Genomic DNA, 26,144 nt, shown 5'->3' on the forward strand with positions numbered 1-26,144 from the left:
GTTAGGATGGTATCTGCAGGCAGGCAGGCAGCAGGAGTTGAGGAGAGTGGTCAATTGACTACTTCTTGCAGAATCCACCATGACTGTTCTTATTCTTATAACATGCTTATGTTTCAGCATTATTGGAAAAGAAATGCAGGAGCATATTGTTACTGTGTGATACAGCATGTCTGCAGACCAAGGACTAGGTCTAAGTGTTCCAATACATTTGCATTTATTGAATGGCAAATTGCGCATAAAACTCTTGAAAATGCTTATACAATTTCTGTTAAGCACACTGCAGGATTAGGTGGTAGACATTAACTTTACAGATTAGATGTCCATACTTCTCATTATCCCAAGACATGTGCAAACTGGGCAGCAGCACTGTAGCTTCCATGAACTTCTCTGTCCTGACATGCGTCAGACTGTACTGAAATGACACGCCACAAGGTTTGCTTAGTCTCCATGAAACTGAGCTTGGTGATACCGCTTGCTGTGTAGTCCACATACACCGTATGGTATTTGAAGGAACTTGAGTGAAAGATAGCACTATCTGGTAGTTAGAGTGCTGTTGTCCTAGCTAAGTCACTTAAATTCTATCATCAGCTTCCCTATCTGAGTGAAAGTTAAATACACTTATGAGAAGGGGTGTCATCAGCTCTTTGGGATAAGGTTCTATTTCTTTTCTTACATGCTTGGACAATATTTTTCTTAATGTGGTTTTGGTTCATGACTGGCGCACTTCAGTGCAAAGATAATACAAAGTGCTCAGGTTTTCTGGGACAGCAAAACAGGAAATGCAGTGAAGTTGTTCCAAGAAAGTTTCAGAATGTCAGGACTGCCTTGGCTGATTTACAAAGCCTGTTTTAAACTGACTAGAGGCCATAGAAATGTCTCTATCTTGATAAATCTAGTTTTTGTGAAGGACAGTCATCACCAGTTTCTTGGTGGCTCCTTTAGCAGCTCCCGTAGGCATTGCTGAGTGCCCCAGCTACTCAGAAGAGCCCCAGAGGGGAGATTTCCCTGGAGGTCCCTGCATGTGGCATGTTCTTCCTCCCTGCAGCCCACACAAGGCAAAGGCTTTGATATTTCTATTTAGCTAATACCTGATGAAAAAGGCAACTCCCCTGGTCACGATTGCAGTTTTTAACCAGAGTTGGTGGGAAGTCTAAGGCTTTTACAGTTATGGCAATAAAAGCCTGGGCTCGTCCGAGGGGGCTGCCCACTGCGGTGCTGTCTGTGGTCCACTCTGACCACGCTGGCAGCAGGGGCTCTGCCAACAGCTACCAAACTCCATCTTTATTCAGAGCATTGAGCTGGTTTGTAGTTCAGACAAGCACATACCTTGGTAGATTACCTTCAACATAAAGTCTGCTTTACTTGTCCTCAATTCTTCTGAATTCCGAAAAATCTCTGTTGCATAGAATACTTTGGGTTGGAAGGGACCTTTAAAGGTCATCTAGTCCAACTCCCCTGCCACGGGCAGGGACACCTTCCACTAGACCAGGTTGTTCCAAGCCCCGTCCAACCTGGCCTTGAACCCTTCCAGGGAGGGAGCATCTATCACCTCTCTGGGCAACTTGTTCCAGTGTTTCACCACCCTGATTGTAAAAAATCTCTTCCTTATATTTAATCTAAATCTACCTTCTTTTAGTTTAAAACCATTAGCCCTTGTCCTGTCGCAACAAGCCCTGCTGAAAGGTTTGTCCCCATCTTTTTTATAAGTCCCCTTTAAGAACTGAAAGGCCACTGTAAGGTCTCCCCGGAGGCTTCTCTTCTCCAGGCTGAACAACCCCAACTCTCTCAGCCTTTCTTCATAAGGAGGGGTGCTTCAGCCCTCAGATCATGGTTGTGGCCCTCCTCTGGCCCCGCTCGAGCAGCTCCGTGTCCTTCTTCTGTTGGGGGCCCCCGAGCTGGCCCCAGCACTGCAGGGGGGTCTCCCCAGAGCGGAGCAGAGGGGGAGAATCCCCTCCCTGGCCCTGCTGCCCCCCCTGCTCTGGCTGCAGCCCAGGGCACGGGTGGGTTCTGGGCTGCGAGCGCACATTGATGGCTCATGTCCAACTTTTCATCCACCGGCACCCCCTAAGTCCTTCTTGGCAGAGCTGCTCTCAATCCCTTCACCCCCAGCCTGTATTGATACCGGCGGTTGCCTTGACCCATGTGCAGGACCCTGCACTTGGCCTTGTTGAACCTCATGAGATTCACACGGGCCCACTTCTTGAGCTTGTCCAGGTGCCTTTGGATGTCACATAAATCTTAATCTCTTTAAGAAGAGTGACAGTAGTGTGGGCGTATTGTAAGTACTATCAAAGAATTAATAATTTAAACTAACTCATATTGATAAAATGTGTTGTATTTTGTAAGTTAAAGAAAGGGCATAATTCACAATACACTATGTTGTAATTGGTTAAATGCATCACTGCCTCAAATGTGTTGTTTGCAAATTGTCAAGTATTATAGCTGGAATAAAAATATCACTAAGTAATGTGTACATTTATATTTTTACAATGGAAAAGAAAGGAAAATTCCCCTTTGCTGCTACTGATCAAATTACAGTATATAGCATGACTGGAAACCTCTTCTGAAACTAGGCAGCCATATTTTCTGGATAGTAGTTCTACCTCTGGAAAAGCTACTTAAATGTTTAGTATCTCATAGTCCATCTCTTTGTAGTATAGGATGATAATACCTTCTTAATTGTGTCTGTTGGATTTAATTAATGTATGGACATTATTTTGAAAAATGGAGGGTGTTGATTATTGTTTAATAAAGTAGTGTTAGATTTAAAAATTGATGATAGAGAAGCAATGAAAAGCTAACATGATACCTTGCTTGGACTGCAAATGCCATTTTAAAGTATTACATAAGCAATAGCTGTCTTAATTTTCCACTCACCAAAATCTATGTAATTATATTTTAAGGTAATAATAATATGAGCATATGTGTTAAACTTGAAACACTGTATGGAATTCTGCACTGTTCAGAGGGGATTAGGTGAGCCATTATGTAGATTGGAGATAATCTAAATCAAAGGCTAAATACAGACCCTGGAAAATATCTCGCCTCAAGTAAAACTAACAGTTAAATTCAATGAAAATTTTGTCAAAGACAACACATGAGTTTTAAGAAATCTAGATGCAAAGTGCTCCAAGGCATACACCTCGTTTGTAGCGGACTCTCTACTGTGAGATATCCCTAATCATACACCTGCTTATGCAAGCACTTAAAATTCATCACTAGCTAATAGTCCTTTTGCTCCTGATAGGAAAATTAATCACATACAGAACTATGTCCCATCTTAGTAACTCACTGATACCACTTACTCTCTGATATCCAGCTGAGGCATCATCCTGACTATGGCATCTAAGCTCAGAAGAAAGATGAATAGTGCAGACTATCAGCTGTACGAGGCTCCCAGTCCTGCCTCCCTACTCTCATCACGACGAGATAGTTGGAACATCTTCCTTAGACCCATAGGTGCAGGTAATCTGAGTGTAGCCCCTCACCACTGTATCAGCCCTGGGTGTGTCTCCACTGTCTATTTTCTATGTATTTGCCCAGCAACAACTGGCAACGAAGTTGAATTTGGTGCAGCCCATGTTCTGTAACAGACAGGGACAACCACGGCTGAATGAGAAGCAGCCAGTGCTGCCGAAGCAGGCACCAAGGGAATTCTAAAGGAGGCTGGGACACAGCAGAGCTCTTTTCCTGTGCTGTCGTAATGCATGGCTAATTATCAGTGCTCCCAGGGGTTTTATTCAGGATGGCAGAGGATACATAGTATTTGCATAGCTTGGTCAGAAGGAATTAAAACTGTTTGTCTTTTTCTTTAGCTAGGTTCCCCATTTAATTTCCCACTACATAGCACGCAGAATATTTTTGTAAGTAATTTGACTCGTATTTTGGTGGGTATTCATTTCAAAGAGGTTTTCAAGTGTACAAGTATGTGAATAACTCCTTATAAATAAATGAATTCTTCTAGCAAGTGAATACTTGGACTCAGTAGCTGGTTGAGTGTCCTTTAGTGTGTTTAGGAGCAATGAATCACCATGTTCCTCCTATTATCTCTGCGAATAATGCAAAGTTTGTAACTCTCCAGCAGAAATACGCCTACTCGTCTCTGGAAGAAGTAATGCTTCCAAAGACAGGAAAGGATCTTTTCTTGCTTTTTCTCTTTCTCTCTCCTCTGTGTTCAGATACCTATGTGAATGGCTGCTTTTTGGACTAAACTTTCCTCCCACCGTTGCTGCTCCAGCCACACTGACATCCACTAATGCTCTTTACAAAAGATGATTTCTATTTCTAGCCTGACCAGCAGTCCTGGGAATTAAAGTGCGACCTCCTTCCTGTCAGGATAGTTGCTGGTGAGCACGGCAGTGTGTAATTCAACATGCAATCCGGAGCGGGGGAAGGGAGCTGCCACTCTGGAGAAAAGGGCCGAGTTTCATCAGCTCTCTAAAGGAATAATGCAGCAGTTGCTCCCCATGCAAAGCAGAGGATGGAGATGTCATTTGTGACTCAGGAGGTGACACTGTTTCTTGAGTCAGCACTGAGCCGCTGCTGCTGCCTGGGCTTGGTAGAGCGATTGGGTTTGTCTTTGGTTTTGGTTTTAGGAAGATAGGTTCATTATAGATCTGTCCTTGTAAGGCTAGGAAGGTTGGCCACGGTGTTTGAGCTAAATTCCATCGCTGGTGAGAATATCCTGGCTCCCTGGCATTTTCAGTTAGATGCATTTTTATTTTTGCTTCCTTTCTGTGTACTTACAGGCAGCGCCTCAGTTCAACCCTGAGTTGGCTGCCTTTCAGCAGAAGCTGAAAACATCCAAAAAGCTTTGTTAATTTAGAGGAGGTGAGATTACTCAAGTCTATTTTCTCTTGACAGTGCAAACGCTACAGAGCAAGAACAGAAGTTAAGGCCACAAATGTGCCCCGCTAAGGAGCAGGTTTTGAATGCCATACTGACACAGTGATGCTGACCGGGCTAACCTCTGCAATTCACTATTTTCTTTCCAATTGGTCACAGTCCTTCCTGAGCTCATGCACTATAATTGGTTACATGGCATCATGGAATAGTTTTGAAAAATCAAGGTTTATTTAATTTAAAAAATGACATCCAAAAGCAGTATTCCTAGCCTGCTGTTACATTATGCACTAGGCAGAACAGAAAGATGATCTAACTTTTTGGTCAGAAACCACAAACTAATACCCACAAAGCATACATACTGTCAAATCAACTGACTGACACCAGCTATGCTTAAAAAGCGTATATTCTTGAAGTGTCTTTGCCACGCTAATTCTCAGACACATTCTGTTACAACTAAATAAGATACTAGGAATTAAAAGATCAGAGGTAGCGGTGCATGTTAAAATGTGATTTTCAGATCTAAGAAGCAAGCATAAGAGTAGGAGGTAGTATAAAAAACAAGTACGTTTGAACAATACATCTGGTTTATATAGTGCTGGCTGTTCCCTGTGCTGTGAACTGTTCAGTTGCTCTGAGTCAACTATAATAAAACAATACATTCATATTTATTAATTTTTTATGTAGGCTTTTGAAAACAGGAAGAGAAGTAAGAAGACAGGATATCAGAGGAGGATGTCCATGAGATACATCTCTGTTAAAGTCTTTTTCAAGCCATATGAATAGGTTCAGATTTGGTTAGACTCAAAAATCAAATTCAGGTCCTAACCCTTATTTAGCCTCAGACTTCTGTGGACAAATCCCATTCTCTTAATTTTGCCATGAGGCTTCTCTATTTGCAAGACAGGGATAATAACTCTGTCTGCCTCTCATGGGTGCAGCAGAGCCAATTTCATCACTGTCAGCTCTGTGGAATCCCTGGGTGAAAGGAACAACAGAAGTACAGAAAACATAGGTTATTAATAGCTGGTGCTTGCCCTTACATACATCACATGCACTGTTAGTCATTCTGGCCAATAATTTACAGGGAGTGAAAAGATGTCACTCAGTGTAAATACAAAATGACACACGGATGATGTTAGACCTCTGAGGTGTTGCAGCCCCTGAGAGTCTATTCAGACTAAATCTGGTGATACCATCCTGAGCAGATCACATGTGGGTAAAATGAAAATATGCAGGAGCTGTGGAATCCTAATAGTTAAATTTTAACTTCCAGGCAGTTTACATTGTAAAGCGTGGTGAGTTTCCTGTGCTACAATTGGTGTGCAGAAGAAATTCTTTGTGGTTTTCAGCTATTTCTGCCTCCATTATAGAGTCCGAAGGTTATCTCCTCCCAGACACCTTGGGTACCCTTTTATTAGCATGGGTTCATTGGATACAAAAGTTTACCTTCTGTGTTTTGTAAGTGATGGCTTTAAAGGTCAGAACTAAGGGGAGCCTGTGCCAATAATCTTGAGGCAGTAGTACACCCTTGAGGAGAACTGTGGTTTAAGAAACACGTAGCAATGAATTTTAGCACTTCATCTTTGCTTGCCCACATTGAAAACCATGATTCTCTGTGGGCAGTTCAGCAGTAACAGCAGACTGGGACTGAAGACCATGTGTGAAGTGAGTTTGAAGATCCTAGAACTGGAATAGCAAGAAATGCTGTAAATCATGATGCAGGACAGCTCAGCGTGGTATGACCGTGCTTGACTAAGAGTCTGGGGTAGCAGGAAGTGCTACAGTCAGGCAGAGAGCATTTTACTGGGGTTGTGTGTGTGGAAACCATCTGATTAACTGTGAGCCATCCTAGCCGCTGTTGTCATTGTTCCCAGTTGCCACTAAGTATTGAAATCACCAGCCAGCATAAAAGCAAGAGGCACAGAAATCCAAAGATCTCTGAAGAAAGCCACTTACCTTTACATCTCTGCATGTCTGGCCATGTCTGTCTCATGCCATTAATTTGAAACTTGAGAAAAATAATTTTCTTTGTGCATATCTCCTTCTGTATCCCCTAAGGCAAATTAAAGAAGGCTGGGGGGTTATTTATTTTCGGTAATAATATACACACTGCTTCCAGACTTCCTGCTATTGTGCGATTATCTAGATTAATTGACTAGGAAAGCTGCAGCATCATCTCAGGCCCTTAATAAGGAAGACCGCAACATGGATTTATACAGTATTAATGCATATTACTGTGTGACACGGCCTTGTTCTTAGAAGCATATGGACAAATCTCATTGCAGAGTGTCTACCAGCACCAACTGTACCTTTATACTAAGTGAAGGATTGCATGCTACCTTGTCTGCAGGGGCATGGCACCTTGAGAGCAAGAAAGAGAGAGTTGATGACATTTTTAGAAACCTCATTAGTAGATAACTCTGCTCATACCGAAGTCAGTTCCCATCAGCCTCTGCTGAATGTTTCTGAGCATTGCTGGTGTGCTGCTGGCTTGTGACCCTGTCTGTACCTGTGTAATAGCTGAAATCTTAAATATGCTTTTAGGTGCTTTAAAGTGTCACGTCCTTAACAGGGAGAGAGAATTTATACAGAAAAGGCTTTAAAGACATATTCTGCCCTTTATGTTTTCCTGCTGAGAGTTTAATGAATCGGTGTAGTTGCCTCACTGTAGTGATACTGTTCTGCATCAGCTCAGTCTGGTCCAAGGCCTGGGCTTAAGCTGAACAACTCTTGCCAAAGCTAGATTTTGAGGATCTTTAAGGCAAATCTATTTCTCCTAAAACATTTCAGTGATTTTGACTGTAGTCTGTCAGACATTGAGAGAAGCAGCTTGCATATGTCCTTCTTCAGCGAATCCAACAGTTTCCTCCATTACATCTGTGTAAATCCAGGGTCACTCTGTTGGCTTCACTGCTGTTGGGTTGATTGGTTTTGAGAAAGACTTAGTTCTCTCCATTGTGTTAACCTGATGTTGCCTTTTTTATGGTCTAGGAAGTTAGGCTTACTTGGTACTCAGGAGATTAAAAATAATATAAACACCATGCTAATTTGTGTGACTGACTAGAAGAGCCATTGCAGCTTTCTGAATGTTGCATCTTAGGCAACCAAACCTGATAATTGGTTTGCTCTGTGTACTTTGCTTATTTGCTATGACAAGTGCATCTTAATACAAGTTATTTATGATACCTCACAAATTATAGTAGCTGTCCTGTAGCATACAATGTAGAGCTGATGAAATCTTGGCAATGTGAAACTACAACACATTGTCATCTCTACATGTGAAACATTTGGAGGGAACTGGAGCACCACAGTGTTGGGCAGTGAGGCTCCTTTGTGAGACTGCTCAACAAAGTATGAGACCCAGGAAAGTTTTTAGTCCTCACTCTGAGTGAGTTGTTGCAACACTGTGTGACTGTGTATCTTTTACAGTAATACCTGGGGAATATCTTTAAAAATGCCAAGCAAAGAGATTAGGAACTATATTCAGATGGTGTGTGCCTTCACAAATGAAAATAAATGTTGTTGTAAGGCCCACTGGATAATATTGACTTGCCACTAAAGTGAAGATAAGCTCCTTGGAGACTGTGCTTCATGGAACAGTAGTTAAATGTTGTCGTTGCTTACTTTAGAAATGAAATAGATATTTCCAGACACATGATTCTCAGCTTTATTGATCATTTCTATACAACATGGGATTCTACAGAGTATGGACTAAACTCCTAAAGTCCAGACATACACAGCTCCTCAACTCCTTAGCGTAAGCTTGGCTTAGCAAGAAATCTAAACTGAACACTGTGGATCACAGCAGTCTCCAGTTCTGTCCTGATCCCAATGCTATCAGTGCTAGCTACTCCTAAAGAAGGAGCAGACAGTAGGAGCAAGCCTGATGATTTTAACCCCAGATGGCTTTATTGGCATACGAACTCTGAGGCCTTCCAAATACTCGTTCACAAGCTCTCTTTACCTAACAGTCTCTGTAGTAACTACAAGTATGTCAGTCTCTTCTTGGGTGGCTCTGAAGTCCCAAGCGAAGTTTTCAAGTGGGCATGTCCAGAAATTCCTTTCTGAATCCTCTAAGCCAGAAGATAAGTGTTCCTATGATACTAAGTACTTAATTAGCAGCTTGTGCACGCTGAGTACATCAGGCAGACTAGCAGAGCATAGGGAATGAATGACCGTAGAGATGTATAAAGCACATTGCTTCTGTTGACCTGGGCTTCCCGATCTCCCACTCTGTAGCTGATCTCACATGTCTCTGTCTTGCTGTCCAGGTTTTATTGGGATTTGACCATGCTGCTCCTGATGGTAGGGAACCTGATCATCATCCCTGTGGGCATCACTTTCTTCAAGGATGAAAACACTACCCCATGGATTGTCTTCAATGTAGTTTCAGACACGTTCTTCCTCATCGACCTTGTCCTCAACTTCCGAACAGGCATTGTGGTGGAGGACAACACAGAGATCATCCTAGACCCACAGAGGATCAAGATGAAGTACCTGAAGAGCTGGTTTGTGGTGGATTTTATCTCCTCCATCCCCGTGGACTACATCTTCCTGATTGTTGAAACCCGCATTGATTCTGAGGTGTACAAGACAGCCCGGGCACTGCGCATCGTGCGCTTCACTAAGATCCTCAGCCTCCTGCGGCTGCTGCGGCTCTCCCGGCTCATCCGCTACATTCATCAGTGGGAGGAGGTGAGCAGAGGCTGTGATGCACTTGCATCCTAAATCTTTTCTCACTTATGCTGGTATTACACAAAAGTGCTTTCTTTGAATGCCCATTCTCCTACTTTATCCCAGTGTGAATTCTAAAGAATTGTGTCTTGAGTCTAATGTTTTGCTTTTAGCAGGTTCCTGAGAGGGCCTTCAGCATATTGTTGCTTAGTCATTTGAGACTGTACTAGCTGCTTCATGAGCATAATATATATAATCTGTGGAGATGCTGCATGGGCTGGGAGGACCCCCTGCACTATAACACCCCCTGTATGTAGTTATAGACCTGCCTGTGACTGGAGCAGTTACCCAGACCAGGGGTCTTGTCCCCTCAGAGCCCCAAAAGGTCCAGAAACAGCTCCGAGGAAAGGTCTAAAGACAGCTGATCTTTAGATCCTGTGGCATTTGTTTACCCAAGCATCTTCTTTTACATGCTTATCCCTTGAATAAATGGCTCGGTGATGTATTTATAACCTTGTTTTCTAAATTCTCTGCCATTATGTTAACGGGAGGAGGAAAGAAGAGCAATCTGTGGACAAACAGGGTCTGTCTAAAGACATAAAGGTCTGGTGAAAAGCAAGAGCCCCGCTACCCCTGCACCCTGGGCTGTTCCCAGGGGAGTTCCAATACGCAGGGTGAGCTGCAAGGACTTGTGTGAGTGAAGCCACAACCTTACAAGTAGCTTGAAAATTAGTTATTTTTTCCTGTCTCCATGCTCTCCAAGGCAGAGAGAAAGTTCCTGGAGCACATGTCAGGAGCATATTTTCAGGACAAGGAAAGCTGGTCAAGGCAATTTCATCATCTTCCCCATACTTTTTTCCTCTGCTTTGGAGCAGACCCTGATGCAGAGCATGATCTAATGCAGCGTGTGCTCTTGGGAATGTGAAGGGAAAGCAGCCATGCAAGTCAGGGCTAGATTGCACCAAGCTGTCAGAGCACTAATTCATGATAGAGCTGAACCGTTTCCTCTTCCCAGCATCAGACTCAGAGAGCGCTGGTGCATACTTTACAGATTTCAGGCTTCATCTTTGTGGCATTATAATTTGTGAATGCTTCACTTACAGCAGAGCATAATGCCTTGTTGCAGTCTGGGATGACGTTGTGCAAGGTGCTGTACAGATGTATATGGAGAGATGGCTACAGCCCTGAAGAATTCACCATGAGGTTAATTTACTTCACAGAACAGGCAGGCAGAGAATGCATAGGGGGATGGAGATAATCAAAGCAAAAGTGTCCTTCCCAGTGTGACTCAGTAAGTCAGAGACAGCAGAGCAGTGAAATATCTCCAGGTCTGTTGTCTTGTCTCTTGGTTGCATTGCTTCTCTGTCCTCTAATCCGAGAACGCTCAGGAAAGGCGAGTTGGTGGCTTAGGCTATTGTTAAAGTAGCTCCTTCACACAGATTTATGTGCAGCCACATCAGTGCAGAGCTCTGTGCTTGCTTGTCGCTGCTACTTGAGTTCCTTTCCCTAAGGTGGTTGAAGAGGATTTAAGTACATTTGCTGCTGATTGTACAGAATTTGTTTTAAAGAATACTGAAATGAAAGCAAATCAGCACCTTTTCCCTGTCTTGCTTCTCATACAGTTTGACTGAGCAGCCATTTCTAGTCTCGGTCTCACAATACAAATCAGTGGGGCATTTTCCCCTTTTGCTGCCTGTCATGGGTACCGGGGGACAGCACAGCCAGGCACTCTCCAGATCCCCCCTGAAGAACTGACTCCCTGGAGTGATGCAGTGCTGCAAGTGGAAGGGACAGATGGTGTTGGATTGCAGTTTGAGACTGCAATGCAGACTCTGTTATGCATTGCAGAGCCCAGCAGAGCAAACATGATAGTCTTTTTTTCAAACAGGGCTCGACCCAAGCAGCAGTTTCCCGGAGCCAGTATGATACTAGGAGGTTTTCCACCTCAAATGGAGGAGAGGAGCAGAGAGAAGGGTAATCCCTTGTCATTGGTGCAGTGCATGCTACAAATCAACAAGGAAGCAGGGAAGAGAAGTGCTGCTTTATCTTTGCGTGGGAGTTAATGGTTGTGCTCCCTGGAACCCCACTGAGTTCTTTCCTTCTCTTACTCTGAAGTGCCTATAGATGATCCATCTCTGAAAGTTCACATTAATCTTTCCCTACTGCACAGATCAGCAGTGGTGATCTCAAAGCGTTAATTCCTATAGGGACGAGCAGTGTTGGACTAGATTTACTCTGGGTGTATGCAAGGGGCAAGTTGCTGTGCAGAGTTAAAGAAGGAGCAGGACTGTTGGGAGGGGGGGTTGCTGAAGACTTGTGTTCTCCTTTGCTCCCCCACATTATCCCACTCTACATCTCCTCTGCTAGGTAGTATCCTTCTCTTTTAGGGTCTTTGCATATGACCAGATAAGCTAAAAAAGACTTGTGAGTAGGGTGCGCTCGCCCAGTGGAGAAGAGAATGTGTGCAAATTACAGGAATGTGTGTAGGGCAGTCTGAAGCAGAGTTAGTAGCGGTGGATGAACTAGTCAGAGAGGGAGTGTGTTGCTTTGTGTCTGGGTAGAGCATCCCCACTCACCTGTACTGAGTTTATGCAGTGACTTTTGATGGAGGAGTCGCTGCTGTCTTGCTTACAACTAGTGCTGAGACCCTGTGTCCTGCATGAGGAGAAGGGGATCCAGTATACACAGAGGTGTTAATCTATTTACTCTGCCTCCCAGACGAAGATGACATCTGTGCATTAGTGTAACTGAGTGAGCACAGGGATAAGTGGTCACTTCCTGAGTTCACAGTGAGTCTCTCCATTTCTTCCCCTGCAGTTGTCCATGCTCTGCATGAATTTATCACTCACCCTGCAGTGAGGAGAGAGCAGCCTTCTCTAAGGCTGCAATGCTGTAAAACAGCCAGCCACTCATCCGTTCCAGATCAATGCTAGTCATGAGTCTGTGGGCTCAAGAGCCAGTGGTTTGAAGTGCCTGCACCATTCTGGCTCAGCAGAGGCCTACTCTGGCATCCTCCCCCAGGTCTGAAACAAGTGCTTTGGGGACAACAGCTGGGCAAACATTCTAAAGAAAAAAGAAAAGAAAAAAGAAAAGAAAACCAATAAAATGCACTAGTGTTCACTGGAGTACAAAAATAAGCTTAATTTCAAATGTAGCAGGTTCATTTGCATTATCAATTTTGCATGAGTGGTCCAACGAATGAATTTACCAGTAGGGCAGAATATAAATAGAGTCTTTTTGAAGTGTCTGCTGTATCTACCCTGCAGTAGGAAGCTTGATTGCAATGTAGGAAGGCACACTCGCGCTGGCTCGAGCCTAGCTTGCCTGAATATCATATTATAAACTTCAGTGTCTGGTAGTTACCAAGCCCATAAGCAGAGATCCAGGAGGGCTGGCATGGTCTGTGTGTGGAGCTGTACTGCCAGGGTTAGAACACACCTGGGTTACTCCAGTCATGCTCTGTTCATACCCAGGGAAGCTCTCGCCGTCTCGGCACTTGAACCACTCCAACAGCTCTTCAGGGCATTTGGGTTGGGCAGTGGTTTTGATGATGTGAACATGGAGGCACGTTGCTGTGCACAGAGCCAGGGAGTTGGGCCTTCACACTGTTGTCTCAGAGAAAGTGTTCAGAGAAATCAGACTCTCTACATTAACACCCTACAAACCTTATCCCAAGGTCACCCGGCAGAAAGAATGAAAGCAGAATAATACCATGTAACCCATATACTCAATCAAAATGAACCAATGCAGTTCAGATTGTGAGTGTTAGACAGAAAAACATCTTTAGGTTTTCACAGGCAAAAATGATCGTGGTTTGGTTTGTTTTGTTTTCCCTAAGAGCAATTTGCTGAGCTTTCCCTATGTTATGTACAGCATTTACCCCTGTGTTTGGTGCCAGGATTCAGTAACCTATATTTAAGATCTAGCTATTTTGATTTATGAACAAGACACGTTTATTGGCACAACAGTAAAATCCTACTCCTGTAAATTGATTGCCAAATAGCACATAGGCTAAGATAACCAAAATTCTTTGATTTCAGAACCAATGTGAGGGGCTATGGTAGGAAGGAAAGGAACTAACTGGTTTTGATCTATATCACAATGCTAAGATTATCGTGAGAGGTTTTTTCAGATTTTTGTCAGAAAAACCCCCAAGTTTTCAGTTTTTGTAGCTTAAACCTGAAGGACAATTTGGTGATTTTCAAACTATTACACCAGTGAAAACTTAGGAGTTTTAGAATGGAGGGAATGCATCTTCTCAGGTCTGTTACTGGGCACAGATTACATAACCTGAAAGATGTCAACACTTTTAAGAAAATTCAGAGATATTCAGAAAATTGATTCAAAGGCTAGAGGGCCTGTGTGGAAGGACTAGGAGAGAGCTTCCAAAGACTGAGAATATGGTTCCCAACTGATTTTCATTTTGATTTGAACAGCTAATTCCCTTAGTTTCTTCTGACCTATTTGTAGCCTTCCTTAAATTAAATTAAAATAATGTGGCTAGTGGCCTGGGGGATGTAACGTTAGGCCAAATCCATAACTGGATCCTGAGAGGGGAGGAGCTGGGCAAAATGATTGTTAAGCAGCACAGCAGGGTCCCATTCCATGAGCAGTTCAAAATAGCTTAGCAGATTTTTTATCGATATGATTTGCAATTCTGTCATGTTAAATAGCAAGGCAGACCCATGAGATTAACTCATTAAAACCTCTGGCCACCCTTGAGTAAAATCAGACTCAACAAACACTGGTAATATGGGAGGGAGGGGGAGAATGGGCTGGGTTTCTTCCTAAATTTGCATTACCTAATTTCTGAAGGCAGCATTATCAAGCATTTGTCTTTAATGTCATTACAAGAGAATGCTGTCAGAACCATAAGGGAAGTTACAGTAATTTTCATTCTCACTGCACAAAGTGACCCAAAACTCAAGCATCTTTTCCTTTTAGAGAAAATCCTGGCTGCACTGAAATTGATGGCAAAAAAACTATTGTTGACATATTAGAAGAAGGTTGTTGAAGATTTTACCACAGCCTTTTACATTGAACTGTTTTCTCTTGTGAAGCACAACATCCTCACAAAGGGAGGACAGACAACAAAAGGAAACAGATGTTCTCCATTCGTGTACAGACATTACATTTTCCCTCACTTGCCCACGGGCAGCTAGTGATCCATGTTACCTTGTGCCATGTTACCTTTCAGGAGAAAGAAACCTAAAAAGGCTTTTTGGTGGAGTTTGTCTTTAGCTGGAAGTTCTACTGATATAATGCAAATTAAGTTTCCCACCTGGGCAATGAGAATACAGTTTCAAAGACAATATCACAAAAAATGGGTTATAATGAATCATAAGGAGCCCAGCAAATATTTGCATAGCTGCGTGGCTACAGAGGTTGCCATAAAAAAGGAAAAAGCCTTTTGGTTTTTTTACAGTCACTTTCTGGCAGTGCTTAATGTGTCTTCTGTCAACAGGATGGTATGACAGGGGGAGTAGATGGCTTGAGGGGTTGGGATTAGGGCACGGAGCCATTCATCTCTAGGTCCGTAGTGCAGATTCAGCATGTAGCAAGTGAAAGTCATTTGCTGCCTCATGGATGTTTTTTCTCTGGTGTGTTCTTAGTAGGCAGGTGCCTGTGTGACAAAATCATCTGGGGGGGACTGGCCCTGGTAAGGCTCAGGCTCCCTGTAGCAGCAGCAGCAACGGGGTTAAATTCCTCCCCCATCTGAAGTGAAGTCCCCACTGACCAGGGTGTAAGGCATGTTAATAAGAGGGTCTTGGCAGTGCCCAGCCTCTGGTTCTCTGTGTCACAAGGGCCATTGGTCTGGGCTTTTATGCTGGGATGGAATTGTAAAAGTTTTCAAAAGAGATAGGCTGATCTCCTAATGATCTCTAATCACTGTGATAACTGGTTGCTGCTCCAGCCTTTCATTTTCCTCTTCCCTCAGACTCCTCCTAGCCTACTCCTCTCATGTTCCTTCACTGGACACTGTGGTAAGTTTGCCTTTCTCTTGGGGAGCTCACGTCTCTGTATTTCTCTGCCAGCACCAGCTGCCTGTAGCTCAATGCCCATATCTTCCCAGCTGCCTGTCATTTTTCTTCGGGCCATTGTTTTTGGAGGGGGGTTTCTGGCAGGCTTATTATTGCTGTTGTGTTACAATAACAGAGGGTCCTCAAAGGAGAAGTGCTGGAGTCTGGCATGAGGATTCCTCCTGCAATCAGTGTCATTTTTTAAGATTTAATACCATGGAGGCCACACCCTTTATTTGACGGGGCATGCTCCAGCTGCAGCGATGTAGGGACCCTGGGCCCTCAGCATGCTGACACGGCCTGCCGTGTTGCTATCATATTGGTGACATATGAGGTGGTGTGCCCTCCGTGTTTGTAAGAGGAAGAGGGGTCTTGACAACCCCATGCTCTCACTACAAAGCTTAAGCAAAACTTCTGGGAGCCTTCTAAATCACAGCAAAATGCTGTGAGCTTCGGAACCAGCAAGAGCAGTGCCCAGTTCCCTTAGATGTGTGGAAACGCAGATTCACACCTTGGTAGGGTTGGACCCCTTTGCAAAAGCGCTGCGAAGACCAGCCTGAAAGGGCTGTACCCTCTGTGCAGCTGCAGCTGAGCACCTCAGGTTGCGTTCCTAACCTCACCAGCCTGCTCAGTGCTTTGCATAGCCTTGTGTCAATGTATCTTACGGTGTATATGTGATGCACATATACATAGTGCTGATGTTAGGGACAGCCCATACAGCTTTTGAAGCCATTCAGAGGGAGACTCCTGTTACCATTTGGGTTGCTGATCCAGTGCCAAATCTGTTTTTGTCTTTCAGCAGTATGGCAATCGTATTCTTCCAAACTCACCCAATACTTTAAGGCCAGTGTTTCTAAGGCACATTGGCCTTGTCAAGTGGTGGCAAATTATCTGCTCCTCTCATTGAATGTTCTTCCAGGAAAGGACTATTGATTGCATTCATATCAAGTGAAAAACTTTAATGAAGCTGAAGAGAACAGCATTTCCTTGCCTCACTTTTTGTACTTAGGGTTGGAAAGGAATGTGGCGAATCCGTAAGTTGTGTGAATGAAGCAGAAGCTTGGCCCAGATAGGACCATGGAAAAAAAAATCAAGTTGATTAGTGGGGGAGGAGAAAAAGGAGATTTTGGAGTGTAAGAAGGAGCACAGCAGCATGGAGTTGCCTTTTGCCAAGAGAGCTTGAAGTAAGTTCCTTCATTTCCCTGTGGAGCACCCTCGTGTGCTCTGAGCCAGTCACTGGGGAAGGGGAAGTGCCAGATGGGGACCTGAGCAGCTGCTCCCGCTGGCAGTGGAGTGAAAGGGAGAGCAAATCTCTGCCAGCAGGAAGAGAAAAATACCCTACTCACTGGCGTAATTAAGGGCTTGGATTCTGTAAAAGAATCTGTTCTGTATCTGAACAGCTCTTTGGATATGTGTGTGGTTTCTTCCGTCTGGTTTGCTTTGCTTGTCTCCCCCCTGGAAGCTGGTGGGAACTCTGAGGCACCACTGGACACCAGAGGAGTCCACAATAGTGGGTACTTACCATTTTCTTCTAGTAAGTGGATAGGGCTGGTGGGAGAGAACAACCAATAACCAGTACACCTCAATGTAGACACAACACCCTCTGGCAAGTGCTTGTTGTGTTGTGGAGCTCAAGGCAGAGCAGAAACCTGAATCCCACTCCCAGATGGCACTCACTAGGATGGAGTGCAGTGTTCAGACCTCAGGCTCCAGCACCACCACTAGATAAAATTTCGAGCTGAAGAATTTATATGTGTTGTCATGCAAACAAGGTAGCCGAAGGCAAGCTCTTGCCTTTCAAAGGCGCTGTGCACCGAGGAAGGGGGACAGGGCAGGCAGTGTCAGCCATGCAGAAAGGTCAGGACCCATCCTGCCGGTGGGACTGCACGAGGGCTCGGCTGGCTGGAAGGGCCCGACCCTGGCCAGACTGGCTGGGGAAAGCAGGAACACTCTTCCACAGGGCAGCAAAACCTGAGGCCAAGCTTTGGCCCTGAGCAATTCTCACTTCCACTCTAGAGAAGAAGGCTGGACACAGTGCAAGACTATCTGCAACACTCTGTGTGGGGAACTAGACCTGGAAAGCCCCAGCCCTGAGACCATGTTTTTTTTTTACCCTCTTTTTCCTCTTGCCAGAAATATGCTAATGTAATGCAAAACAGCCTTACTTTCCCCACTAGTTTGAGGTGAAAGGAAGAAGAAGTCTTTCTTGGGAAGGACAAGCTTCACTCCTGAGCAAAGCACAGAGAGGTGCGAAGGTTTAATGGGCAAGAGCCTTATTGATGAAGTTATTTTCTGAGCACCGCTGTGAAAAGAGCTGTTTCGAAGACAGTTTCAGGACATGCAATTATCCAGTTTGCCAGCTTAATGCATTCAACTTAACCTCATTTTTATGAAGCAGAAATCAATGTGGTAACTTTTTCAGAGCTGAGAGATGACATTTTATTCTTGCTTCTCTCATAAGGATGCATATTTTTAAGATTCCTCTTCCACTTTAACTCTTCCATCTCCCAGTTTTGATTTAAGCAGGAATACCCCAAGGCCTAGAGGAAAGGGTGAGGCAATTTCCACATTCCCAGGCTCACATTAGAATGGAAAATATTTCTGAAATCTGTTTGCAATACGTGGCAAAATTTTACTTATTGCCTTCTTGGAAAAGGACTTGGAAGTACATCTATGACTTCAGTACGAGAACCTTTTTATTCATTTCATTCAAGCATCACTTCACCAGGGAAGAATTCTAAAGTGGTGTTCATGGTGCTGATCTTCACCCCTTTCCCAAGGAACGCCTGTCCCCTGTTCTCTGCTCTTCCAGCATCTGTCACCTTCTCTACTCCCACCTGGTCATGAATATTTTCTTCCCTTGTGCCTTCTCCCCTTCCTCAGCAAAAAGTGCTGCAGAACAGCAGCTGCCAGAGCTGTAAGCTGGATGATGCCAGTTCAGAAGTTCCTCACCAAGAATGTGCCATAAAATTGAAGAGAGTAGGATAATTACCCTCCTTTTCATTAATATGCCTCCTCTCCTGCCCCTGGCACTTCCTGAAGTGGTTTGCACCAAGCATACAGTATTTTGGTCTAGTGACACATGCAAAATCCTTGCAGACTAAAGATAAAACTTTACAACAAAAACCTTCAGCCCAGACTTACTGTGCTGCCACCTTCCCCATCGTGATTTTCATATGTTCAGAAAGTAAAAGGGCTTTACTTTTTTGGATTCTTTCAGGAAAATGTGAATTATATCTCTCCCCCTTCCCCTGATGAGTGCCCCGTGACTGGGTTTTTTTATCATAGAAGTTGAGAAGAACTTTCCACTGGGTCCCTTTGTTTCAAGCTTTTCCTAGCACCTGGATGGCACCACGGGCCCGAGGAGCAGAGCAACCCGAGCGGGACCCAGCGGGGGACCCAGCAGCGCTGAGCTGGGCCAGCTGCAGAGGAGCCTGCACCATGCAGCACGCTCGGTTCTGTTGGCCTCGTGGGTCAAGGGCAGAAGGCAAGGGTATATGTGTGCATATACAGAGGGAAAGGGGAATGAAGACTGTGGACTTTGGCATTTCAATCGAAAGACAAAACTAATTTCCCTGACAATGTAGAATGGCAGTGGTGGCCCTATGTGCTTCGGCAGAGCCATGTAGCAGGCAGTTCCCTGCTGAACTGCTGGTGATTTTATCTTTGCCATTTGCTTATCCAGTATTTATGAGGGAGAAGCCAGAAATCAGGGTGGGCCTGATCATGGGAAACATTCTGCTTTTCATGACAACTGGAAAAAGAGATGTGATCTGAAAACAGAAACACCAGAATTCTTCTTCTAGCTTCCTTCTAGGCCCAGGATAAGCCACATGCCTGTAGTCCCGCAATGTTCTTTTCCATAGAATGAAGATAACAATGTAACACCTCACAGATCTTAAACATGTGGAGTTCTGAGGTGCCATTAGGCCTGGGATCTGCTCTGACATAGACCCTGAGCAATCCCACTGAGATATGACATAAATATTTGCTTCTCTGCTAAGTACCCTTTGGCAGGTCCTACCTCCAGGGCTGGGGGGACACTGTTCCTTTTCGTCTCTAGAAACAGAGCCCTAGCCCAATGTGGGACGTATATATCTTTATCTTAGCACACCCTACTGTCTCATGTGGCTTTTCATTATTCTGTGATGTATCTAATATCCCATCCCTTGATCTGTTGACTTGGGTTCATCAAGGCAGGTGAGCACAGAAGAGGATGGTACCATGGTTACTCTGTGTCTGTGATCCCTGAGGGTTAGGAGATGATGTTTCTCAGGTTTGGATCCAGCCAGGATGGATTGTCGAGAAGGGATGATGGTCTATGCAGTGTGTAAGTGGATTTGGAGTAGAAGGAGACTGGTCTGAGGGGAAATCTTGAGGTAAGGAGTGAGTCAGGTGCAGGCTAGGAACTGAAGATGGCTAAAGACAAATTGGAAAAACAGTGAGTTGGTGCAACACTAGTGGAAGGGGAGAGCAGCAGCACTGCAGGCAGTGAGCTCAGGGAGGGGCATTCGCTCTCCAAAATGCTGCCCAGTGCTGGGGTGTGCACAGAGCTGCACCCCCGGCGCAGGGAGCAGCTGGGTGTCTGCCCTCACCCAGGTTCACTTCAGGTCTGGCTCTGCTCTGGCGTGGTGGAGACTGCGGAGGGTGAACTTTGAGAGAACCTCTCTCAGTGCTGGCAGTAACAAGCAATCAAACAAGCAGCAGCAGTGCTTCCTTGTAAACAATGGGAAGAAACTGTGAGGATAATGTCCCTTAAAGCAGCTGACAGGCCTGCTCTTCCTCAAGTCCCTGGAGGGGGTGGAGAGCAGTTAAGCAGTTAAGATGCAGCAGCTGTGTTTGGTTGTTTTTTTTTTTTTTTCATTTATATATATATATTTTCTCACCCAGAAAACTGCTGGGTGTTAATTCCTCTTGATTTGCTGTGTCTCAGTGCATCCCAGTTTGGAGAGGATGTCCCTCAAATATGGTTGATTAGACTCCTCTTCAGTATACATCACCCAAACATCCACTAATTCCACTTTATCCCAACAGTGTGCCTAGCTCTTCTGATGCTACAAAGAATTAAGCTGAAATTGTATAGTTAATCATACAAACTTGCTGCAGCCAAAGTCCAGAGACTTCTGTCAGGGTCCAGCAGTGATCACCAATGAAAGATCCTGAACATATAAATAACTTTTAGACATTCTCTCATCATTACCACCCAAAACTAGTCCTTTCTACTGGGCCCAGCTCTAGTTGGTTTCTGAAAGAAGCAGGGTGTACCTGGGGGAGATGAAACATGTCAATGTGACCATGTCATTGAGAAAGCTTCTCCCTTTCAGTGCTAGAAGGATGCAACATTCCCCTAAATTCACCACACTTACAAATCTTCCCTGAAAAATATGAGTGGTTGGCAAGGGGAACTGTGCCTTTGCTACACTGGAAAGTTGTTATAGCACATCACAGAGGTCCAAAAAGGTTGGGAGCAGCCCTGTCAGATGGCTCAGCTGGCAGAGCCTTACCATGGCCCTTACGTGCCACAGCGGTATCTGAAGGGACCATCTAGAGAAATCCCTGCCAACTGCACACCTCCCAGGGGCTCCCTGCAGCCTGGCAATATCCGCTGCAGCTGGAGGGAGATATTCTTCTGGCAGGTTTGTGTAGATGTGTTGTAAGGCACTGATGAACTTTGGGTATCACATAAGCCCAGCGCTTCTTCACTCTCCCTGTATCTCCCATTATCTCCGTCCCCGCCTTGCACGATAACATCCATGGGAGATGCAAAGTGGAGCCACTAATGAGTCATGGGGAGCTTGTGCTGTGATCACCTTCCTCTCCATTTCCATGTTACTCTTTCATGCATAGAAAGGATAAAAAAGAGTTGTCATTTGCATACAGGTAGAGAGAGGAAAAAAACGGGTGGTTCAGGTTGGTTGTGCCTTCTCCAGAAGGCTCTTCCCTCTCCCCATAGACCTGGTCTGAGGGTGAGCCTTGCTCCTCTGCACTCTGAGCACTTCTTCAAAGGTCTGTTCCCTGCCAGGATGCAGATGTCCTACCAACTGCCTTTTTCAGTTGATAAATCACCTCAAGCTTGTAGGTGTGGAAAGGGCAGATAAGAACTTTTCACTTTAGCTCTCTTCCCTCCAGACTTGAATGACATGCTTGTATTTTGTCTTGAGCATAAGGCAGACCCAGTCCAATTCTAGAATGTGAAAAAAATACGGAAGAAGGCCGGCAGGGAGGAAAGGACAATAAAGAGGCCTTCTGACAAATGAAATAGTACAAGCGAGAGATGGGGAAGGCCTGCTGCATCATCTAGTCTGTCCTGGCACAGAACTATCTGTTTGATCTTCAAGGGCTGTTCTCAGATAACTTTTGAATGTGTCAAGCAGCAATACCTTGTCATTTTTTTTTTTTTTTTGAGATGTTCATCTTGCAGCATTGTCTTGTATACTGTGATTGATTACTTTCCAATGCAGCAGATTGCCATGCTTAGCCAGGGTCTGACTGCGCTCTGGCCCACAGAGAACAAGTGGGCCAGAGAGTGGAAAGCTGGTCCTTGATATTGCCAGGGGGAAGAGATTGGTTTCTCCCCCATGGAAATCAAAAGGAGAGGTCTCTCTTGTATCCACTGTGAGGGAGAGAGGTCAGCTTGTAGCAGTGAGCAGATTGCAGCTCCGTTCTGCTTTGCTGCCTTAAACAGTGTGTCCCAGTAGTGCATGTGGGTAGAGTGCAGCTATGCTTCAGGGGAACTTGAGGAATCCTTCCTGGAGCTTCTCTCATGACACATGGCAATAACATTGCTGGAGATGAGATACAAGCACGTGATGATGATGCTTCTCATAAACAGATTTTTTGCCCCTCTCCTTGCCCTCTTCAAGGTCATTTTAGCAGCTGGCAGGGAAGGAAGAGCACAGCTCGCTTTAGGAAGATTGGAAAAAAACCTTTGGTTTTAATCCTGGCGTGCTGTGAGTGCTGGGAATGCAGGTGATGAGGTCTGGAGCCAGGCTGGAACACGTTCCTCTGGCCTTTACCCTCTCCCTCCTCCCCCCTTGCTGATACACAGCATGCTGCAAGCTCCTGCAGGAGATGGTTCCTTTAAAAGGAACCTTATCGCAAAGCACTCTCTCCTTATCTGCAGCCTTCAGATGTGGACGTGTTGCACAGAGTGCTGACTGGGGACCTGCAGCAGCTGGCAGCAGCTTTCCATCTGCTGCTGAGCAGAGGAAGCTCTCTGGACCTCCCTGCCAGCCTGTCTGCAGCAGTGCATAAGCTAAACCAGCCACACACGGTCACGGGAGAGGCATCCCTCCTCCTTTTAGAGATTCACCAGCATTGCAGAAAAATGCATATGTATCTCTGCCGACTTTGCTCTAGTCTGGATGTCAATAGCACCACGGAGGGGGGACCTTACATATCAGAGCAGGACCATACCCCCACTGAATACCCATGGGCTTTGGCGTGATTTGCATAGCCCCTGTGGAGGCTTGTAATGCTTCATCATCCCTGCTCTTTGTATTCAAGCAAACCTATTACTGTGGGCTACAAGTGCAGTGCGGCAAGCTCCTGAGGGTGAAGGCGTTGGACGGCTCTGCCCTTTCCTTGCCGGATTAATGTTGCCCCAGCCTGAGCAATTGCCGGCTGCAGGATGTGCTGCTCATTTCAGCATTTCCTTCCTACCTCTGCAGCCTCTGGCCAGCAGCAGCAGGCGGAGGGGAAGCAGACTCGGAGCCTAGCATTTGACCCTGATCAACTTAATGGGAGTGAGGGAAGGGAGAAGAGCCAGTGCTACAATCAGTCATTTGAGTGAAGCTGTGCTTGTTTTGATTAGCCAGACATTTTTCTCGTCATTTGGAGGAAAAGTTGCCTGCGTATGTTCCCTCCTTCCTGGGGGAGATGTGAGCTGTAGGACACCACCCCAAAAATTCCTATACTGTTTTGGAAGCTGGGAGAAACTATTCTGTGGAGAGATCTTTCGGGGTGGGGGGGGTGGGGGTGGGGTAGGATATTTCCACAGTGATTGAAGTGGAAAGACCAAGCTAAAAGGAACGGAGTTTTTTTTGTTCCAGACAAGGCATTTCCTCAGCATGAGGGCTGGGCATCAGCACGCCACACAGTGTCATCTTACTTCAGTCACTTGTTTGCAGATGGTCCAGAGCTCACCCTGGCTGACAACTAACAGCCAGCTCCTTGCCTCTGAGGCTGGCAGTTCAGGGCACTGGGGGTTGCTTTTTTGAGCCGGGAAGGTGGGAGGGTTGCACTGATGTGCCAGCTTAATTGACAACTGGCACGGAAAAGGGGATGTGCTGATGGATGGGAGGCAGCTGCCAACTCCAGGTGCCAGCACTGGCATCAGAAAAGTGGCAGGAGAAAGGGCCAGAAGCAAGCTGGGGTGACGGTGGGGAAACGAGCCTGGGACATAACCATGTGAAGGAGGGTAGTGCATAACTCCGTGTTGAAAGCCTAGGAAATGTGGCAGACCAGGTGGCTGGCTGGGAGGCTTGACAGCAAGGGCAGCAGAGTGCTCCGAGTCCTTGGTCGGGAGCCTCCCGGGAGCAGGACAGCAAGCTGTGCGCTTTTCTGCTTACCGCTGGAAAGACTCGAAGCCAGGTGTGAAGGGCTAAGCTCCCCGCAGCTGGTAATTACAGGAGAGCAATGTCAGGCGGTTCACAGGCTGACCAGGGAGAGATCTTCTTGATTCCTGGAGCGGTGGCAGCTGGAGGTCATCTGTGGTCATCAGTTACAGTGGAGGCTTCCTTTCGTCTTGTGTACCAGTGTGTATTTGTGTGGATGGAGCTGACAATTTAGCAAAGCCCAGCTGGCTTGCTGGAGGGTGACAAGACATACTGGCCAGACACTTGTCTTTGTGGTTGGCCCAGCCTGTCCGTGGCTGTCACAGCTGGTCTTCCCTTTATGTCTTTTGCGATGATAAGGATTTGCCAGGTCACCTTGGGTGTACCGAATCATAGCGAAGATACGCTGGCTTGGGCACATCTAGGTGCAATCACAGCCGCTCACAGAAGCCTCCTGTACTCCATATCAGCCCTGATTTCTGATGCCCTAAGTGATGTGGCTCCCTACCTTTCCTTTAGCAAGGTAATGCAGCCAGAAGAGCCTTACAGTCAGTATTTTTCTTTGATGTTCAATTTAGTGTTTTCTCTAATTGCATCCCAATAAGTTCTACTCCATGCCCCTCACCTTATCCCTAATGATCCTCGGCATGTTCCTCCTCACCTCTCATGACATCCAGCAGATCTGAAGAAGAGGCAGTTGCCAAATTCTTTCTCATTAGTCTCGTCAAAAGTGTTTGCATCCTCCATGATATTTAGTCCACACATAAGACATGGGATCTGTAATGAAATCCTGATGGTCAGATCATTTCTTGTCTCTGTGGTAGGGAGCGTTACCTGGCTCAAATTCAAATACCAATCATTTGTTAAAAATTTGGACACCAGTCTAATCCTTCCAGAGATTGAGGTGCCTGGGGTTTTTGTGAGATTGAAACTAATAACTTGGATAGCAGACATCTGTTCCTGACTCCCTTCCATTTTCAGTCTTCCCACTGGGAGTTGTGAAATATTTGATCCCTCAGATTATTTTGTTTACTGCTCTTCGGAGTGCCCGCACCCATCTGTGTGCTTCAGAGCAAATTCTCCTGAGGAAGTCGCCAGTTCGTAGGTGGTCACGAACAGAAACTTCACAGCAATTCCCATGTCTCACTAGCTGCCTACCATGTACACAAAATTCTGAAATATGATGGTGCTGTGAACCCAACAGATACTCTTGTAAGTTTAGTGAAAGGAGGCGAAATCTTCTGTTTTGTGAGATTTCAGTTGCATCGGACACAGAAGTGGGAATTTCGATCCCGTGGCTCTGAATTCACGGTAAACCCTAAACTGATGGAGCAGGCTCATATCTGGGTTCTTCCATTCAGGCTTTAAAATCTGAAGAGGTCAAGTTTCGTGCCCTGCATTCACTTCATCCCATGCTCAGTTTAACCTTGTCTTTTTGAGGCATCCCACCACCCCTTCTGAGGCTGCTGAGATGACAGCAGTCTGAGAAAGGGTCCGGTTTGTCTGAAGTTGGGTTTCAAACCAGCCCAACTGTTTCTTGCCTGGTGTTGCTCTAGCAGATCTCCTTGTCTGCAGCTGAACTCCCTATTCACTTTGAGGGGGGGAAGGCACCATAAACACAAAGAAACAAACTCCTAGTATTATTTAAAACAGAGAATCATTTAGTTCTAACACTAAAGCTTTTAGAAACAAATACTTTAACATTGTCTAGGAAGAATGTCCCTACTACCCTGCTGGTTCTCCTCGCCTGATCCCATATGTTTCAGCTGCTCCTGGTGTCTACATCCTCTGCCTGACATGCTTGCATCCTGACTCACATTTCTTGTTCTGCCAAAGCTTTACAGGGTCAGGGATCCGGCTTCATTTATAATCACTGCTGACACTTAATAATTCTGCCTTAGGTTAGAAGTGCTCATGGAAAAGACACTCATTATAGTAAATGCAAACCACTGAAGCACTGCACTGGTCCCTTCTCCATCCCTTCTTACAGCATGGCTTGCTCTCTAGGGCAGAAATCTAGTCCTGTGTTGCAGTTTTACCATGCTATCAG

At 45.3% G+C, this 26,144-nt stretch overlaps 1 protein-coding gene across 1 annotated transcript in view; it reads left to right on the forward strand.

Annotated features, from left to right (window-relative positions):
• Positions 1–26,144, forward strand: part of HCN4 (hyperpolarization activated cyclic nucleotide gated potassium channel 4) — a 104,116-nt gene that overhangs the window by 21,638 nt on the left and 56,334 nt on the right. The window contains exon 2 of the mRNA XM_032990132.2: positions 9,117–9,540. Coding sequence (XP_032846023.2) covers positions 9,117–9,540 — 424 coding nt within the window. The remainder of the gene's footprint in view (positions 1–9,116; positions 9,541–26,144) is intronic.

Source organism: Tyto alba, unplaced genomic scaffold, assembly GCF_018691265.1.
Source record: "Tyto alba isolate M040663 unplaced genomic scaffold, T.alba_DEE_v4.0 Super-Scaffold_41, whole genome shotgun sequence".
Lineage (NCBI taxonomy): Eukaryota > Metazoa > Chordata > Aves > Strigiformes > Tytonidae > Tyto > Tyto alba.